Source organism: Odocoileus virginianus, chromosome 13, assembly GCF_023699985.2.
Source record: "Odocoileus virginianus isolate 20LAN1187 ecotype Illinois chromosome 13, Ovbor_1.2, whole genome shotgun sequence".
Classification (NCBI taxonomy): Eukaryota; Metazoa; Chordata; class Mammalia; order Artiodactyla; family Cervidae; genus Odocoileus; species Odocoileus virginianus.
Window position 1 is genome coordinate 18,364,045 of NC_069686.1, and position 20,977 is coordinate 18,385,021.

General features: G+C 39.5%; 1 protein-coding gene across 6 annotated transcripts in view; it reads left to right on the forward strand.

Annotated features, from left to right (window-relative positions):
* SLC25A12 (solute carrier family 25 member 12) overlaps window positions 1-7,220 on the forward strand; it is a 189,731-nt gene extending 182,511 nt beyond the window's left edge. For all 6 annotated transcript variants that reach the window (XM_020896344.2, XM_020896345.2, XM_070476022.1 and 3 more), the window contains 4 exons: window positions 1,838-1,976; window positions 4,404-4,562; window positions 4,688-4,778; window positions 6,105-7,220. In XM_020896344.2, the coding sequence (XP_020752003.1) occupies window positions 1,838-1,976; window positions 4,404-4,562; window positions 4,688-4,778; window positions 6,105-6,303 (588 nt within the window). In that variant the 3' untranslated portion in view covers window positions 6,304-7,220. The remainder of the gene's footprint in view (window positions 1-1,837; window positions 1,977-4,403; window positions 4,563-4,687; window positions 4,779-6,104) is intronic.
* Window positions 7,221-20,977: the final 13,757 nt, after the last annotated feature.

Genomic DNA, 20,977 nt, shown 5'->3' on the forward strand with positions numbered 1-20,977 from the left:
GCAGTGGGATGTACAACCATGCCATCCTGTTGTCATCTTCAGGCTTTTATGAAGCTGCCAGCAGGGAGGCCAGCACCACAGACCCGCTGGCTTCAGGCTCACAGCCTTTTATTTACCGGTGGATATGGGAAAAGTTTCTTTGGTGTTCTTTTGGGGCTGGTTTAGGACTGACTTCAAAATAGTCTTATGTTTATTTTGAGTCTGAGCTATCTCTATTGTTATCTTCCCAGTAGGAGCTTGTCTTTGTCTTAATAATTTGACCACAGTGAAACAGTAGTAGAGTTTGGTAGGATTCGGGTCTTTAAGAAGTTAAGTGGTGGGATTTGTCAATAATGAATTGCATTTTAAAAAAGCAAAACAAAAGCAAACCAGAGTGTACTGTACTTTAGCAAAATGCCAGTCAACAGATTCCTTCCCTGCAGGTATGCTTACTCCCATCATTACAGATCAGATGTAATGGAGCAGAAGCTATTATTTTTCTTAAACAAGGAAGAGTATTTCTTTCTCGTCTTTTGCCTGGTGTAAGGCGAGGGATACGAAAATTTAGCTTTTATAGACAACTGTGTTTCCACAGTGTCTGATTTATTTATAGATCCATCACTGTAGAAATGTGTAAATTGGCTTCTGTAGCTGCAAATTGAAAATTAGAAATTCTCTCGATTAGAATCACACAGCTACAAAGCTCTTAGGAGACCAGTAAACCAATGATGCCTGTCCTGAGAGTTTTGTACATACTCTCTCCCTTCTACCCCCAACTGCCATCCTTTTTAGAATTCCCTTTGAAAACTGACTTTATCAAAATTGTCTCTCACTGTATCTCTCAGAGAGTCCCAGGAATTTTTTTTTCTTTAATGTTTGAGTTTGTCTTTTAAAAACAGAGCCATCCGGAAAACAAGTACCAAAGGCGGAGTGTTTGCCTGGCCGGCTAAAGCCTCAGCAGTAGGCTAGTGTGGGCTGAGGAAGGGGCAGTGTCAGTCACCAAGACAAGCTGTCTGACTAGATTTCTACTCTCAGGGAAACTTCCTGATAAAATATTTTGTCTGGGTTTCCCTGTCCTCTGCCATTTAGGACATGGAAAATGAGGAGGGAAGTTTGGTGGTTTCTTTTTCCCCTTCCCTAGAATGCATTAGTCGTTCAGTTGTGTCCGACTCTTTGAGACCTCATGGACTGTAGCCCACCAGGCTCCTCTGTCCATGGGATTCTTCAGGCAATACTGGAGTGGGTAGCCATTCCCTTCTCCAGGGCATCTTCCCGACCCAGGGATCAAACCCAAGTCTCCTGCAGCGGGGGCAGATTCTTTACCATCTGAGACACCAGGGAAGCTTCCCTTCCTTTTCTATGGCTCCTACCCATAGCTTCTTACCTGGTGCTTCAGGGGCTCTACGCGGAGGTGGACCGAGTTGGTAATTTGTTAGTTTGAGGAGCTGCCTTCGTTGGTTGCTTTGAAATCAAGCCGTCAATACTGGGTTTCTAAGTCTGTTCCCAGCCACACCCCATCCCCTGGCACTCACCAAGGCGAACCAGAACAAGCGGCCTAGAGGCTTGAACATTGAATTTTTATTAACCTTAAAATCTAATCCATACTGGAAATGCCAGAAGATTCTTAGTTGTCAGAATACCATTGTTAACTAACTCTAGGACTCCCAGATCCAGCAGACTTTCTCAAACTTTGAGCCCCTTCTCGATTTCCCTGTGCCTGACTTGTTATCCTGTTTCTTTTCCACGTCAGTCTCAATGCTGTCTGAGGGACATCTCTAGCTTGTAACCCTGGGTCCCTCGTGGTCATTCACACCTTGTTTATACAACTGTTTTGCACTGTTTCCTCACTCCGTGACAGGGTGCCAAAGCGTGTTTCCTCCGAGACATTCCCTTCTCTGCAATTTATTTTCCTGTTTATGCTCACTGCAAACTACTCCTGGCTGATGAAAACGGACACGTGGGAGGCATAAATCTCCTTGCAGCTGGAGCCATGGCAGGTAACTATTTTTTTTCTTTTAAGCCAAAAGAGTCCCTACCCACCCCACCCCCATTCTCTAAGGGCAGAATCTCTGTGCTCCTCTTCTTTATTTCTGGAAAGGTTATTGTTTGTATCTGACTTAGTTTAAATACGACCGCTTTTTCTCCTTTGTGGGGTATGCTATAATTCTGATGAGCGTTAATTACATTTGCATAATGTGGATAAACAGCTTAATGCAGCTTAGGAACTCGCAGCCAAATTAGCTCTGCCCATCTCAATTGGGCTTTCATCAGTACCGTGTTTCTTAGCCTCCTCTGCCCCTGAAACCTCGGGTGCAGTCAAGCTGAGCCTTAATGTAGAAAAGTTCTTCATCACATCAGTTGCTTTGTTGCACCTCATCCTGATGCACAGGTCTAACATCCCCTCACTTTCTTATTCTTTATATTGGAATCAACATGATTTGGCTCCAGCTTGAGTTTGAAACTGTCCGTGTTCCTTCTACCATCATCCTCATCAGACCAAACAAAGCCATACTTCCTCAGTAGCACCACTCCGCAGTGGCATCTCTTCTTAGCTCTTAACATGCTCCGTCTTTTACTGATGGTTGTTTACGTAAATTCTGCCCTCTCTCCTGGGCCGGGAGCCCCTTGAAGGCAGGGGTTTCAAATGTAGGAAGGTACTGAGAAGCTTCCTCTCAACCCCGTGCTCCAGCCTTTCTCTTGTGTTGAGAGGGAGCTGATTCCAGATAGAAGGGGAGGACCAGGTTGTCCTTCATGGCAGCAATCCTCAGACTTGGCAGAAGAAGGAAAAGGTGTGTGTTCACTTGCCATCACCGCTGCTTAGGGAGACAGGCGGGCAAGGTGAATGAACACAAGCCCAGTGCTGCCCCTGGGCGCTCAGGTGGCCCTGGCCACCCAGGCTCCTGCAGTGCGTGGCTGGCACTGGGTGCCTTCTCCTCTGGTCTGCTGGCTCAGCACAGCAGGCCAGCCTGGGCACCCCTGGGGGTGTGGTATGTAGCAGGAACCCTGGGGTCCAGGGCTGCTGGCTGGACATGTTATTCTTCTCATCTGTGATGACAGGGAATGACTTGTGATGATTAAGAAGCTCTCCCAGGTAGCCTTGAGCCCTTATTTGGGGAAGTCACTTGCAGTTATAATTCAAAAGCCAGTAAAGCTACCAGCTCAGTCTTGGCACTGAGTGTTCATCCAGCTCCTTTCAGGTATTCACCAAAGCTGCCCCAGTTGAAGGGAGGGCCAGCACATCTTTCCTCATCTTTGCTCTCTGCTATTCAGACAGCAGCAAAGAACACTCTAATCATGGACAGGCATTTTGCCAGTGGCTGATGGAACCATGTAAACATTTTCATGGAGCTGTCAGCACCAGCTTCTTGCCCACAGACATTTGCTGTCAGTTTTTGGAATTAGAAATGAATTTTTCTAATTTTTACCTGTAAAGCTTTGCTGGCAGGCACTGAGAACATTCAGGATTCAGAACATTCCAAAGGCAGCAATTTACCTAGTTTCACGTGAATGAGGTATAGGGCTTGGTGGGAGGATATTTGCATCGTCTCTAACAGAGCATTCCCTGCCGCCCGCCCCAACTACCTACCCTGAGTGGCCAGCTTCATCTGCCTAGTGATGATCCAGTGAAATTCAGACCAAATTGAATTTCTTCCCCCTGAGGAAGATTATCTTGCTCCTCTGTTCTCTGTTTTGTTTTATAAGTGAAAGGTGTGGTTGTGAAATCCGTCTTGAGTGTCCTGCCGCTGGTGAGTCTCAGCGTGGCCCCAGGGAGCTGGGGCCCAGGGAATGGCTGCAAGGCCTTTTGATGATCAGTTCCCCCACTGTTCCCTAACTGGTTGCCCGGCCACCTCTGCTTCAGTTGTAATGACTTCTGTCATGTAAGCATGTCTGAAAGGAGTCACAGTCAACTCTCAAGTTAGCCCCTCAAAGGGTGAGTGGGTATGACTATTGATGTTCACCTCATACAGTAAGGCGACAGGAATCGGCAAAAAAAAAAAAATACTACAGTTTGCTATCAGATATATTTAGCAGCTCATTAAATTGATATTATCCTCATTCTTTATTATACATGAAAATACTGTCTTATTTAAGAAAAGGAAAGAGGTAATAAAATAATTGAAACCCGAAGGGGAACACTGGGAATTGTCCTAGTAATATTGCTTCATTTATTCCTCTCACTGTTCTTTGAGATCATGTAACATAGAGTGATTTTCCTAATTCAGAGTGAATAAAAGAGTTTTACCCTGACTCCACTGAGCAGCTAGTGGGATTTTGTATCCTTTTTCCATTATTGCCCAAGGTGTCTATATAAGAAGCATTGAGTTAAAGCAGTCAAAGTTGCTAATTGTACTGTTAGTTGTTAGCAGTCTGTCTATCCTTTGTAAGGTATTTGGGATGAGTTAAATGTGCCTTTCTCCTGGAAGGTGTGCCTGCTGCTTCTCTGGTAACTCCTGCTGATGTCATCAAGACAAGACTGCAGGTGGCTGCCCGGGCTGGCCAGACGACATACAGTGGTGTCATCGACTGTTTCAGGAAGATACTCCGGGAAGAAGGGCCCTCAGCATTTTGGAAAGGAACTGCAGGTAGGGGCTGGAGCCGTGTGGAAAGGCTGGTTGGCATTGGGGTCCTGCTCCCATTACTCGCTTGTGGTCTCTGCTGGAGCCATCCTGCAGTTAACTGCCCCCCTCACCCTTTCTCTCTCTCTCAGCTCGAGTGTTTCGGTCCTCTCCCCAGTTCGGTGTTACTCTGGTCACCTATGAACTTCTCCAGCGGTGGTTTTACATTGATTTCGGAGGCCTGTAAGTGCAGCTTTTCAAACTCCCTTATAAAGAAAGCACCGAAATGCCAGACAGGTGTTTGTTCAGCCTATAAAGGCATTTTTGGGATAGCAACTGACAGGACAGAGGACCCTGCAGGAGCAATATGCTTAAAACAAACCATGGGCCTGAGACTCTTCACTGGTAGAGGAGTAAGGCTTGGACAGGGTGACCCCATACACAGCATTAAGCAACTGCTTGCGCAAAGTTTAGAGAGGAAGAAAATTAAAATGTAATATGAATAGTTCCTTTTTAGTGTAAGCAGATAACTGCGCGTCACGGATTTAGGTCCTTATTTGGCCTTTTTACCAGAAGTAATATAAATTTGTGTTAGTTACACTTTTGTAAACTTCTGAAAACTCAGTCAAGCCCTTTCACACCCTCATGATTTCATTATTCACCATAATTTATTATTAGATATGTTTAGAAGTTCTTAGAACTAATTCTCTGCAAAAAAAAAGGTTTAAAGAAAGGTTATGTCCACGGATGTTATCACTGGTGAGATTTAGGCCAGAAATTGGGCTTTTTGACAGTTAGTACTTGAAGCTTTCACCGTGGATAAGAGGAATCACTTGAATTTGCTGGGAGGGGAACATTGTACCCAAAGCAAGCAATTACCAGCTTTTCAACAGAAGATCAAATTCTGTATGAGTCTTTACTGCATAAACCTATGAACTCTTTTCCTGCTCAGAAGCCAGGTAGGGAGTTAGCTGTTGAACCAAGAAGTTGAGGGACTTACACAAAGAAAGTAAGCACAATCTCAAAGTTTCAGGCTTTTCAGGACTTTTGCATTCTGGAAAAGTAAGAATTATGTTTACTTCTCTTTAAATAATTTTAGTAATAACCTTCATGAGCTTATTACTTAAAAAATTAGCTTTTAAAATTATGTCAAAAGAAAATGTAAATTTTCTGCAGTGAATTTATGCTCAGTGTAAAAAATTGGGAAAATAGAAAAATCATTTGTAATCCTACTTCCCAGAGTGGTAATATATGAGTGTATTTCTTCCGGTCTCTCTTTCTGTGGATCTATTTATGTGTATGAAATGGAGGCCATTTCTCTTCTAAAACAAATATGTGAATGTGTTGCTTTCAATGCAGCTATAAATCATGACTAGTGCAGCATAACTGACAAGGAAATAATTGGACACTCTTCTTGGTGGCACATGGGTCAGACTGAAAGTGTTCAGTTGTGTGTCACCTTCTTCAGTGTTTTGGTTTGTGTTTTTGGAGTATAATTGCTCCACAGTGCCGTGTATCTGCTGTTCCTTGATCGGGAACACACTGACCATTGACTTTTCCTATCAACAGCAAACCCTCTGGCTCAGAACCAACACCTAAGTCCCGCATCGCAGACCTTCCTCCTGCCAATCCTGATCACATCGGTGGATACAGACTCGCCACCGCCACTTTTGCTGGCATTGAGAACAAGTTTGGCCTTTATCTCCCCAAGTTTAAACCTCCTAGTGTTGCTGTGGTTCAGCCAAAGGTGGCGGCAGCAGCTCAGTGATGAGACAACCATTCGGTCTGGCAGAATGGCGCCCTAGAAAGAGAAGCCTAGGAGAGCAGCCTTGCAATGTATCCAGTCAGCTGCATGGTGCTGACTGAGCTGAAGAATCAAATTATTCTTTCTATATGACATATACATATATTTGTTTATAAACTAATCATTTGCCCAGGAAAAAAAAAAATTACGATGCAGTTTGAAGCTTTAGTTTTATGTGTTGAAATGTTTTCTAAGCCTTGGCATGAATTAGTGTTGTAGACTGCTTTGCACAGCTTGCACTTACAGCGACTGTACATATTGTACATCTTTGTACAGAGACATCTTGGCACCTCATCCCAACCAATCTCATTTATAGAATGTAATGCAGTTCTGAGTGGCTTGAAATGTACAGAATGTTTTGAAAGTGTTTTATTAAGAATCACATGAAAATAAATGTATTAAAATTAAATTCATTCTTTTATTGGTGACTTATGGAAATAATGCATCAATATTGGATGTATTTAATTCCTAGCTTGTTTTCCATTCTGGAGTGGAAAGGTATTTGCTGATAAGAGGCATAATGAGACCAAGTGCTGACACCATTGAATAAGAGACCCTTTGGAACAGATGCATGCCAGCGGATGCCGGAGGACCAGGCTAATGACTTGCGTGTGCTGATGTGTTTCCATTTGTATTTCACGTGTGTATAGATTCTCCTCTGTTCATCAACCGAAAGGCATTTCCTAGACAGCTCCTCTCCTGTCAGTGTGCATATGGAAGCAGGGATGTCTCCAGCGTTACCAGCTTAGTTTCCGCCTTCCTCTGACGTAGCAAGGCAAGGCACAGCTGGCATAGCTTTCAAAAGAGTAAAGAATACTTCGGCAGTTTTCATTCGTATGGATATGATTCCAATCGAAAATAAAAATGCACACCAAAATGTATGCATGGAGTTGGATTTTCCTTCATAAATGTACTGATAGCGCTTTTAATTTTGATTCACTACCAGTTCCCCGTGACTAGTGATCAGGTTTCCCTCTTCCCCACTTTTACAGGAAATCATTTGACTTGGAAAGGGCTGTGGTGGAGTAACTGGAGAAGATGTAGTGGGCTCTAGCTTCTTCCTTGTGAATCTAAATACAAACTGCTAATTCCAAAAGTCACTCACCAAGGGTGTGATTAAAAATTTAGATCTAAACATACGTCTTGACAGCCACATCTACACTGCTCTAGTTGTGATTTGGTGTAGCATCAGAGTTTATTTACTTTAGCAAAGTGCTTTGGGAAAACATTATTGTCTTTGCCAGTGAGCTGGGATAGGAGAATGTATGCAAATATCTTCAAGGGGTGAGCCTGGAGATGGACCAAGTCACTTAATATCCTGCACATGGTTCATCGTTGATGGCTGACAGCCCTGTAACACACGATAGACTCTCTTGAGGCCTTCCAGGAACAAAAGAATTAGCTTTGAAAGCAAGCAATACATTTCCAAATGTATTCAGTTGTTCTCATTGGAATGTAATAAATAGTAATACAGTTGTTTTGCTATTACCACCTGTTAAAAATGAACAAGTAGTCTGTGGATGTGTTCTTATAAAAATTCAGAAATATAGTGTAAGATGTAAAAGTACCCTCTTTACCCTACTTCTCCCTTCCCCTCCATTCCCCAAAGGTAATCACTGCTCACAGGTTAGAATATAAAATTTTAGTCTGTTTTCATACATATATATATATATAAATTCATATATGTTTTTATATTTTAAAAATAGAGTTATGCTGTGTATATGTTCTGTGACTTGCTTTTGTTCATTTGTTGACTTTTGAGATCTTTGCATGTCAGTTCATAAAGATTTATCTTAATTTTTAATAGCTGCATAGTATTCCAGTATATGGGTTATGATACTTTTCATAAATATTCCCTTATTGACACTCATTTTTTTAACTATTGCAGGCAATGCTGTAGTGAACAGTAAACACCTTTCTACACATATTTTGTACATGTGCTAGTATTTCCTTAGGGTGGATATTTAAAATTGGAATTGGTACTTCATGAGATATATGGGTTTTACATTTTTATATATATTGTCACATTGCTTCAAAAAGGCTTTACGAATTTACTTTCCTTCTGACAGTATAAGGAGAACTCTTATTTCTTTGCAACTTCAGCAAAAATGGATATTGTCAATCTTACATTTTAGGCAAATCGTGATAGGTAATCAATGCTGTTTTAGTTTTCATTTTACTAATTACTAGTGAGGTCAAATGTCTTTTTGCATTTACTGACCATTTGTGTATCTTTTTATTATTGTAGAGTATGCAGAAAGTCTATGGAAACATCTTCATGTGTATGTATACACAGATATATACACATAGATTATTTTTTTAAGGAGATGGTCATAAACACCTATGTAACTACCCAGATGAAGAAAGAGAATATTTCTAACACCTCAGAAGTTCCTTCAGAGAATCCTTCTATCACAACTCCTGTTGTCCTCTTTAGCACCATCCTGGCTCTTCATTTCTTCGCATTTCTTTCTTTATAGTTTTACCACCCACATATACATTCTTAAACACACTTTTTGGTTCCTATTTTTGAAGTTTTTGTGAATCAAATTATACTGTACACTTTTAAGACTTGTTCCCTTTTCTAAACATTATAAGATTCATCCCTGTAATTTGCTATATAAGCTGTAGTTTGCTTATTCCATTGTTTGAATATAATAATTTATTTTGCTATTTTACTCTGAACATCTGCATCTGGGTTGTCTCTAATTTAGGGATATTACAAATGGTGATGCTCTGGATATTTTGTATGTGTGTTTTGGAGTATTTTTTTTTCTTTTTTTTTTTTTCAGATTTGGAGTATGCATTTTGAAAGGTTTCCCAGCTGGCTCAGTGGTAAAGAAGCAGCATGCCAGGCAGGAGACCTGGGTTGGATCCCTGGGTTGGGAGGAGCTCCTGGAGAAGGAAATGGCGACCTACTACAGTATTCTTGCCTGGGAAATCCCATGGACAGAGGAGCTTGGTGGGATACAGTCCATGGTGTTGCACAAAGTCAGATATGACTTAGTGACTAAAAAGCAACTTCTGCATGTGTTTTTAAAAGGAAATATACCTAAGAGCAGAGCCTCAGGGGTACTGGGTTTATTACAGTCAACTTAGCTAGATCATGCCAAACTATTTCCCAGAGATGTTCGTACTGATTTTCATCCCATCAAGAATGTATTGACACTTTAAGTTTTACTAATCTGTTGAGTGTATAATGTTATCTTGTGGTTTTAATTAGCATTTTCCTTACACCAAATGAAGCTGAACACGTTTCATCTGTACATATATATTATCACATTGTTTTTCAGAAAAGACTTTACTAATTTACTTTCTGACTGATAGCATGGGACAATGCCTCTAAGTTTATTGACTATTTGGATTTCATCTTTGGTGAGTGAAATATGTGTTCAAGTTTTTTGTCCGTTTTTCTTAAGAATTTACAGAGGGTTCTTTATATATTCTGGATACTACTCCTTTATGAGTGGTATTGCAGAATCTTTTCTCAATTTGTGGCTTGTCTTTTTATACTATTTTGATTAACATTTTCATATGTTCAGATATATTAATTTTTGCTTAATGGGTAGCATGTTTTATATTTCACTTAAAAACTCATTCTCTCTCCAGACTGTGAATATGCCTGATATTTTCTTCTTAAGTGGTTTATAGTTTTGCCCCTCTCATTGAGGTTTCTTCCTACTTGAAACTGTCTTTGACATGTGGTAATTTTTTTTTTTTTTTTGTATCTTTTTGTGGTTAATCTGTTGTCCTAGTACCATTTGTTGAAAAAATTTTCCTTTTTCCTACTGCTTTGAAGTGCCTTTTCAGTTATATATTAAGGGTTGATACATGCAAAGATTTATTTCTGGACTTTTAATTTTGTTTTATTGATTTCTCCTGTGTTGTATACACTCTCTTCAATACTCTTATCTTTTAAAAAAAGTTTTAATATATGGTATAGCAAGTCCTTTCACCTTGCTGTTGTTCTTCAAGAGCTTGTAGCTCTTCTTGGTCGGTTGTTCTTCCATGTCCATTTTAAAACCAGTTTGTCAGTTTCCTCCCCAAAACTAAAAAAACAAACAGGGTGGGCCTGATTTGATCATGATTCTGTGGGCCATTTGAAGAGAATTAGCGTCATTATATTGGGCCTTCTAATCCATGAATATGTTATATGTCTTAGTCTAAGTCCTTTTAATGTCTTAATAAAATTTTATAATCACCAAAGAGATCCTGAACATTGTATGTATAAATATATATATTTATTCCTATGTAAGTCATATATTTAGATGCTATATATATATATATATATACACACATGTATACAGGCATATACACACATGTATATATTTCTTAATGTCATTCTAAGTGTGCCTGAATGAGGTTTTGCCACTTTTTATTTTAAAAAAATTTTAAACCTACAGAAAAGTTTGAAGAGGTAAAATGAACTTTTTTAATACCTTTCAGCCAGGTTCACTTCCCTATTTGTTTTATCTTTACAAATACACTTTTATTTTTGCTGAACCATTTTAAAGTATGTTGTAGACATGGTACTTCATCCCTAAATATCATCCCTAAATATTTGAGCATCTATATACTAAGAAAGGGGACATACTGCAACTGAACAATACCATTATATGCATAAAAATTGACCAATAATTTCATAATATCGTCTAAAATTCAGTCAAAATTCAGACTTCCCCACCAACTCCAGAAATGTCTTTTGCTTTTCCAGTGCAGAATCTGATTGAGATTTATGCATTATTCTAGGTTGCTGTGTACCTTTCGTCTTTAATTCTGCAGTCATCTCCTGCTTGTTTGTCCTTAACATTGTAAATTGTTTCTTACAGAATGTCCCACATTTTAACCTGATTCTTTCCTCATGGTGTTGTCTAACTGTTCCAGTGTGTAAACAGGAAGTTAGTTTAATGGTGAAAATTTCTTTTTAATAGCTCTACTAAGGTATTCTTTACAGAGCTGTGTAACCATTACCACAATCCAGTTTTAATGTGTTTCCATCACCTCCCCCAGGGAAAATACATATCTACTTTACACATTCTCACTAACAGTTTATTACTGTCTATCTTATAGTTATTCGATGGGTGTGAAGTGATACTACATTTTGGTTTTCATTTGCATTTCCCCAAGGACTGAAGATGTTGGACATCTTTTCATGTGCTTGTAGATATTTGTGTTTAAGTCTTTAATCTATTTTTAAGATGGGATTTGCCCTTCTATTATTGAGTTGTAAGAGTTCTTTATACATATTTATAGGATATGAGTCCTATATAAGATTTGCAGTTATTTTCTCCCAGTCTGTTTTCTTAATAGTCTTTTGAAACACACGAGTTTTACATTTTAGGTCCAGTTTATTAATTTTTAAATTTTATGGATCATGTTTTTGGTATCATCTAAAAATTCTGTCTAAAGATTTGACCATCAAGATTTTCTCTTGGTTTTTTTTTTTTTTTACTTTTGTTGTTGTTGTTCAGTCGCCAAGTCATCTCCAACTCTGCAACCCCTTGGACTGCAGCACTCCAGACCTCCCTGTCTTTCCCCATCTCCTGGGGTTTGTCCAAGTTCATGTCCACTGAATCAGTGATGCCATCCAACCATCTCATCCTCTTGTCGCCTTCTTCTCCTTATGCCTTCAATCTTTCCCAGCATCAGGGTCTTTTCCAGCAAGTTGGCTATTTGCATCAGGTGGCCAAAGTATTGGAGCTTCAGCTTCAGCATCAGTCCTTCCAATGAGTATTTATTTCTTACATTTAGACCTGTGACATATTTGGAGCTAATTTTTATGTATGGTGTCAAGGATCTAAATTTATCTTTTTGCATTTGGCTGTCTAATTTTCAGCATCATTTGTTGAAGAGACTGTCCTTTCCCCAGTGAATTGTTTTGGGTGCTTTTGTGAAAAATGAATTGACTGTGCATATAAGGGTTCATTTCTGGATTCTCTGGTATCTTTACCTTCCTCTTAGTGGAAAGCTGTTCCTCTTCTTTATTAATAAGGAAGCTTCCTGTTTCTCACCATTTAGTATGATATTAGTGTACGTTTTTTGTAGATTTTTTTTTTTCTATCATGGTGAGGAAGTTCCCCTCTCTTCCTAGTTTACTGAGAGTTTTTATCATGAATGTTTGATTTTGTTTAATGCTTTTTCTTTATCAATGTGATCATATGATTTTTCTTTTTTAGTTTATTGATGTGGATTACATTGATTTTCAAATGTAATGTTGAACTAGTATTGCCTTGGATAAATCCCAATCTGTTGTGTTATATAATTCTTTTTATACATCATTAAATTTGATTTCCTAACATTTTATTGAGGATTTTTGCATCTGTACTTAGGAGAGATACTGTTCTATAGTTTTTCTTGTAGTTCTTTGTCTGGCCTAGTATTAGGTTATGCTGTCCTCAGAGAAGGAGTTAGGAAACTCCTTCTTGTATCCTCTGAAAGAGATTGTAGAGAATTAGTAAAATTTCTTCCTTAAATGTTTGGTGGAATTTGCCAGTGAATGCTTCTGGATGTGCTGCTTTCTTTTTTTGAGGGTTAATTATTATTGATTCAGTTTTTTCGATATAATCCTATTCAGATGATCTGTCTCTTCTTTTGTGAGTTTTGGCAAATTGTGTCTTTTGGGAATTAGTCTGTTTCATCTAGGTGTTATCATTAAGTATGTGGGCAGAATTTTTCACATTATTTGCTTACTGTCCTTTTAATGTTCTTGAAATCTGTACTGATATTCCTTATTTCATCTCTGTTATTAGTAATTAATAATTAGTCTCTTTCTTTCATAGCCTGGCTAGACACTTGTCATTTTATTGACCTTTATAAAGAAACAGTTAAAAAAATTTTTAAATTTTTTTCTATTAATTTCTTACTTTTAATTAATTCTGCTCCAGTTTTTATAATTTCTTTTTTGATGCTTGCTTCAGATTTAATTTTCTCTTTTTCTAGTTTTCTAAGATAGAAACCTAAATGATTATTTTTAGATCTTTTTCCTTTCTAATATGTTCACTCAATGCTATAAATTGCCCTCTGAACACTGCTTTGTTGCATCCCACAAATTTTGATAATTCAAAATATTTTAAAAATTTCTCTTGAGACTTCCTCTTTGGCCCTTATGTTACTTCAAGTATGTTAATTTCCACATACGGGATTTTCAGTTGCCTTTGTGTTATTGATTTCTAGTTTAATTACATTGTGGTCTTAGAGGAGGCATTGTTGTTCAGTTGCCCAGTCGTGGTCCCACTCTTTGCAACCCTATGGTTGCAGCACATCTGGCTCCTCTGGCCTCCACTGTGTCCTGGAGTTTGCTCAAATTCATGTCCATTGAGTCAGTGTTGCTATCTAACCATCTGCTGCCCCCTTCTCATTTTGCCTTCAGTCTTTCCCAGCATCAGGGTCTTTTCCAATGAGTCAGCTCTTCGTATCAGGTGACCAAAGTATTGGAGCTTCAGCTTTAGTCCTTCCAATGAATATTCAGGGTTTATTTCCTTTAGGATCGACTGGTTTGATCTCCTTGCTGTCCAAGGGACTCTCAAGAGTCTTCTCCAGCACCACAACATGATTTCTGTTGGCTTAAATTTATTTATATATCATAGCCCAGAATGTCGTCTGTCTTGGTGAATGCTCATTGTGAGCTTGAGAACAATGTGTATTCTGTTGCTGTTGGATGAAGGAGTCTATAGGCTTCCCTGCTGACGTAGTGGTAAAGAATTAGCCTGCTAATGCAGGAGACACAGGAGACACGGATGGGTTTGATCCGTGGATCAGGAAGATCTCCTGGAGTAGGAATAGCTACCTGCTCCAGTATTTTTGCTTTGAAAATTCCATGGACAGATGAGCCTGGTGCACTACCATCCATGGGGTCACAAAGTGTTAGACACAACTGAGTGAGTGACCACACATGTTGAATTTTGTCAAAAGCTTTTTATATACATCTGTTGAGATGATTGTTCTTGTTGTGATATATTGATTGATTTGCAGATACTGAACTGTCCCTGAATCTCTGGGATAAATCCCACTTGATCATGGGGTCTGATCCTTTTAATGTATTGTTGGATTCAATTTGCTATTTTGTTGCAGATTTTTGCATCTATGTACATCAGTGATATTGGCCTGTAATTTTCCTTTTTCTCTTTTTTGTGGTATTTTTGTCTGCTTTTGGTATTAGGGGGATGCTGGACTCAGAATGAGTTCATAAGTGTTCTTCCTCAGCAGTTTTTTGAGCATTGTTTGAGCATTGTTAACTCTTCTCTAAATGTTTGGTATTATTTACCTGTGAAGCAGATCTGGTCCTTGACTTTTTAAAAATATTTATTTGGCTGCACCAGGTCTTAGTTGTGACATGAGGGATCTCTAGTTGTGGCATGTGGAATATAGTTTCCTAACCAGGAATCAAACCAGGGTCCCCTGCACTGTGAGCGCAGTCTCAGCCACTAGACCACCAGGGAAGCCCCTGGTCCTCAACTTGTTTGTTGGGAGTTTTGTTGTTGTTGTTTAATTACTGATTCAAATTCATTACTAGTAATTGGTCTCTTCATATTTTCTTCTTGCTTCAGTCTTGAGAGATTGTACATTTCTAGGTTGTCCACTTTATTGGCTTTTAATTGTTCATAGTAATTTCTTATCTTTTGTATTATATGGTGTTGGTTGTAACATCTACTTTTTTATATCTTATTTTTTTTTTTTTTTTTGCCCCTGTTTCTTTTTTTCTTGAGGGGTCTGGCTAAAGTTTTATCAGTTTTATCTTTTCAAAGATACCAGCTCTACTTTCATTGATCTTTATTTTTTAAACCTCTTATTTCTTTAATATCTGCCCTGATCTTTATGATTTCCTTCCATTAATTTTGGGTTTTGTTCTTCTTTTTTTTAGTTTCTGTAAGTGTAAGGTTAGATTATTTATTTAAGATAAGCTTATATTGCTATAAAATTTCCTCTTAGAACTGTATTTGTTGTGTCCCTTAGGTTTTGGATCATTGTGTTTTCTTTTTCATTTGTCTTCAAGTATTTTTAAATTTCTTGTTTGATTTCCTTAGTGATCCATTGGTTGGTTAGTTGCATATTGTTTAGCTTCCAGATGTTTGTGTTTTTAGCAGTGTTTTGTCCTCATAGTTTTCTAGTCTCATAGCATTGTGGTTGGAAAAGATGCTTAATATGATTTCAATTTTTTTAAGTTTACTGAGGCTTGTTTTATGGCCTAGCATGGAATCAATCTATTCTGGAGAATATTCCGTGAGCACTTTAACATGTAGTTTGTTGCTTTGGGATGGAATGTTCCTTCTCCCTACATATATATAATCTATTAAGTCCATCTAGTCTAATATGTCATTTAAGGCCAGTGTTTCTGTGATTGATTTTCTGTGATTGATTTTCTGTCTGGATTACCTGTCCATTGATGTAAGTGGAGCATTAAATTCCCTACTATTATTCTGTTATTATCAGTTTCTCCCTTTATGTCTGGTTAAGTGTAAAGTGAAGTTGCTCAGTTGTTTCCAACTCTTTGCAACCTCGTGGACTGTAGCCTACCAGGCTCCTCTGTCCATGTGATTCTCCAGGCAAGAATACTGGAGTGGCTTGCCATTTCCTTCTCCAGGGGATCTTCCCAACCCAAGGATCAAACCTGTGTCTTCTGCATTGCAGGCAGACACTTTACCCTCTGAGCCACCAGGGAATGTTTGCTTTATGTATTTAGGTGATCCTATTTTGGTTGCATATATATTTATAATTGTTATGTATTCTTCTTGGATTGATCCCTTGATCTGTGTCCCCAGGGTAAGCTTCAGTTGCCACCTTCCTCTTCAAGACTCTCCAAGATAAACAGGTAGGTCTGAACCAGGCTCCTTTCATATGACTGCTTCTGCCCTGTATTCTGGTGTGTGTGAGATTATGTGCGTGCCCTTTAAGAATGGAGTGTATTTCCACAGCCTTATGGTTCTCCTGAAAGTAAAGCCCCCCTAGCCTTCAAAACCAAATGTTCTGGATTTTTGTCTTCCTGATGCAGACCCCGTGGGCTGGGGGATTTCATGTGGGGCTCAGGAAATTCTTCCTTGCTGAGGAAGAATTCTGTAATTGGAATTCTTCTTCTGTTTCTGGGTCACCCACCTGGGACTATGTGTCCTGGGTATACCACAACTCTACCCTTCCTGTCTTGTAGTTCCTTCTTTTTAGTTGTAGATCTTTTCTTGTAGGTTCTGGCCTTTTTCACTGATGGTTGTTCTATAAATGGTTGTAATTTTGGTGTGAACCATGAAAGGAGGTGAGCTCAGAGTCTTTCTATTTCAACATTTTGAAACTCCTTCTCCCTTAACTTTTGAAGGATAATTTCACAGGTAATAGAATTCTAGGTTGGTGGGTTCTTTTTTCTGTCAACACTTTAAATATTTCATTCATCTCCCCTCTTGCTTTCATGGTTTCTGCAGATAAATTGAATTTTATTTCCTCTGGCTTCTTTCAGGATTTTTTTAAATCTTTGATCTGTAGTTTCAATACTGTGTACCTCAGTGTAGGTTTTTTGTTTGTTTGTTTTTGTTTAGCATTTATCTCTAAGCTTACTAGATTTGTGGTTTTGGTGTCTGACATAAATTTGGGGAAAATTCTCATTGTTTCAGATATTTGTTTTGTCCCTTTCTTCTCCTTCTGGTATTCCCGTTACACATATGTTACACCTTCTGCAGTTGTCCTGCAGTTCTTAGATATTCTGGGGGTTTTGTTTGTTTACAGTCTTTTTTCTTGTTTTTCAGTTTTAGAGATTCCTAATGAGATACCCTCAAGATCAGAGATTCTTTTCTCAGCCATGTCTAGTCTACTCATAAGTCCATCACAGGCATTATTCATTTGTTGCAGTGTTTTTATCTCTAGCATTTCTTTTGATTCTGTCTTAGAATTCCCATCTCTGCTAAGTTGTCCACTTGTTTTTCCATGCTGCCTCAATAGAATCCTTAACACTTCATAGTTTTATCTCAGCCTGATAATTCCAACATCCCTCCACATCTGCCACATGACACATGTGCCATATTACATAATTTTGATATTGCTGTCTCTTCCAACTGTGTGTCTTAAGTTTCAGTATGCATGTAATTTTTTCCTGACAAATGAGCATGACGAACCAAGTAAAAGGAATTAATGTAAATAAGCCTTTGGTGATGTGGTGAGGTGTGAGGGGAGACATGTATATGCCTGTGATTAGAACTCAGCCTTTCAGTGAACCTTGCCTCTGGATGGGCTTCCCTGGTAACTCAGATGGTAAAGAATCCACCTGCAGTGCAGGAGACCTAGGTCCAATCCCTGGGTTGGGAAGATCCCCTAGTGTTGAAGACTCTTGAGAGTCCCTTGGACAGCAAGGAGATCAAACCAGTCAAGCCTAAAGGAAATCAGTTCTGAATATTCATTGGAAGGACTGATGCTGAAGCTGAAGCTCAAATACTTTGGCCACCTGATGTGAAGAGCTGACTCATTGGAAAAGACCCGGATGCTGGGGAAGATTGAAGGCAGGAGAAGGGGATGTCAAGAGGATGAGATGGTTGGATGGCATCACTGACTTGATGGACAGGGAGTTTTGAGCCAACCTCCAGGAGCTGGTAATGGACAGGGAAGCCTGGCATGCTGCAGTCCATGGAGTCGCAAACAGTCTGACTGATGCCTCTGGACTGAACTAGATGTGTTTCTCAGTTCCCCAGTCCACCACACTTAGGTGGGACATGATGGCTAGAGTGGGAGTTGGGTACTTCTGTCCTCCCAGGTCAGTTTGGCTTTGTTCAAATAGTTTCTCAGAGGGTAGACTGTTAAGCAAAATGCTCTCATGTATTTCAGAATAGTTCCTTTCCTCTTCCTGGAAACATACTGGGATTATTCTCATATATTCGCTGTGAGAAACTGGTAGACACTGAGGAGGTAAAACACAAGTGTCCCCATCCTACCCACTGCATGATTGGGTTCCCCTGGTGTTTTAACTTAGAGTTATCCACACTGACTCGCCAATGATTTGTCTATTATGGTTCAGGTTTCCTTACTCTGGCATTTGTTTCTAAAGAGGTTACTGCTACAATATGTTATGATCTTCCGTATGTGCCTGTCAGTCTAATTCTGGAGACAGTGCTTTGCCCTGTGACCTTACTTCCCTGATGGATCTAGGAGGAGTTATTTTCAGTAAGCTTTTTACCTCCTTTTATGAGGGACTAGCAGTGTATAAGCTGGTCACATGCAGGACTGGAAACTGGAAGTCTAGGATTCTTGGTTCAAAGTAAGTTCCTTTCTCATACATTATTGTCAAAGAGAAGCCCGATGATAGTAGTATTAACTTGTACATAACATGTTTTTTGGCAGCTAGCAGCTTTTAGGACTTGTTAATCATGGTTATTTTGAAATTTTGCCTTTTAAAAATTCATCTGGTTCTGTGCAGTGTAGGGATGAACCCTTTTATCCTAAGACTTTTCAGACCACCCCCATGCCTAAATCTGCTCTACTCTGTCTCTCTACATACTTTTATCTCCTGTCTAGTTATATATTGGAATATTTGAACCTGTATCTTTTAGCTTTCCTTGATATTTTCTCCATCTATACTTCTAGGTTGAGTAATGAGAGTCTTGGCTTATGGTCATCCTGCTCACAGCTTTGTTCTAAAGCTCTACCCCTCTACTATTTAGTCTTTATTTAATGCCTATGATATCTTCTCTGCCCTTGGAATATGGAATCACTTATCTTCTTCCTTCTGTGGATTTTTTTTTTCAAGTTGTTCTTTAGGCCTTTCTTGAAGTATTTTGGTGATTCATAGTTGTAATTTAGTTGCTCATTTAGTTGCTGATTGAGAGCCTCTTTTTGTGGATGTTGTTCTGTTTATCAGAGCCAGTGATGGGATAGGTGGGTTGTGCTTCCAGGCAAGGATATATCAGTAGTTGGATTCCGGATATAGGCTTTTTTTCCTCTTGAGGATAAGCAAGTATGAGGCAGTGTCCTGCTTCTCCAGTTCCAGTGGCTTCACCCACTGTTAGGGTATAGGCTGGGTGTAGACACCCCATCAATACCCAACTTGGCCCATGGCTGGGGGATGGGACTGGTCTAGCTATTCTCAGTCAGCTCCCTAATGAACCACCCTGCCCAGTATCCATGGGCACTCTCCCACTTTTTGTATCTATTGATTCTGGGCTCCAGCCCATTCCTCTATCTGTTTAGTGTTGTGATTTTCTCTCATTTTATTTGCCTATAGCCTTAATCCCATCTGTTCTCTTTTTGGCATTCCTCACAATTTCAGTTCCATTGCTAGCCCTCTCATTTTCAGTGCTATAGCATATTTCTTATTTTTCTTCTACTCTAGCACCTTACGGAATTTAGGGTTGAGAGAGTAGATGCTTCTGTTCCACCTGCCACCTTCATCCAGGTTCACTACTACCATGTTAATTTATGTAACAACTAATTTTTGTAGTGCTCCTTTTGCTCCAGTTAATTTTCTTGAAAAGAACTAGTACTGCAGTGGCTCCTGAGCTGGTCCTATAGTTAGAAAATGTGCTGTACTATTAGCCATTCACAGAAAGTATTATGTACAAGGAATTATTGAAATACCAGCTCTTTTCTCTGTTCCTAGTATGCACAACTTTGTGATGAACCTACAGATACTCAAAAGCACATCCTAGTAGTGATACTCTTAGGGGTCACAAAATAGTATTCAGTAATAACCTATTTTATTTGCACTGAAAGAGACAATAGATCTTAAAAACTACTCAGTTGGTCAGCATCATGGTGGGGTAAAACATTCCTTTTTGTCCCTCCTTTTTAAACAATGAATTAGACATCCATCCACAAACAATAGCACTACTGTGAAAACAAGAACCATATGTCAGGGGACCCGGGAGGAATCTCCCCAACGTGTTAATGCAGTAACAGGCTGTGGAACAAGCAAAACTCTCCCAAACCCTTTTTTCCCAGTCAGAAAAAAACCCTGCAGAGTGCTGACCTTCACAGATATAATGTTAGCAGAAATCCTGTAGAAATTCTGACTTCCAAAGGAGAGATTCCAGCCCACCATTAGAAAAGGAAAATCAAACAACCTTCCCCCACCAAGTTTGGATGACTGTTAAGAGGAACTTTCCCTTTGCTGTTCCCCCACCTCCAAGCAACACTGCAAGGGGCTGAACTATCCAGTAACCTCTGTTGGAACCTCTGGCAACCTCTGTTGGAAAAAAGGGGAGTAATGAGTGTGCGCCCAGCTACCCCAGTAATGTAGGACACAGTTGGAGAAACCAGTTTCTCTCCAACAGTACCCAAAGTACTGAGGCAGGACCTCTATGACTAGGGGGTTATCAGGAAAGAGGCCGATAAGAATATCAAAAGGCATTACAGGAATGCAGTTTCTGCTGACAGTGTTTTAAGACTTTAGCAGGAAGCCTACTCACAATCCCCAGGGAATGCCTCACCCAAGGATCACCCTACTGGACCCACAGGCATCCCTAATGCCCTAGGTGCTAGACTCCTGTCTCCCCTACTCTGTGGCCAGGTCCTTATGCACTTTTGGGGTGCAGCTACGAGAATAAGCCAAATGAACACTCAGAAAAATACACCAGGATTGGTGGGCAAGAGAGCAACCACAAACTAGAGCTATAGCGCCATCTTCTGGAAAGCAAGAGATTTCCTGCGGCCAGTGAGCACAGTGGTAAGAACC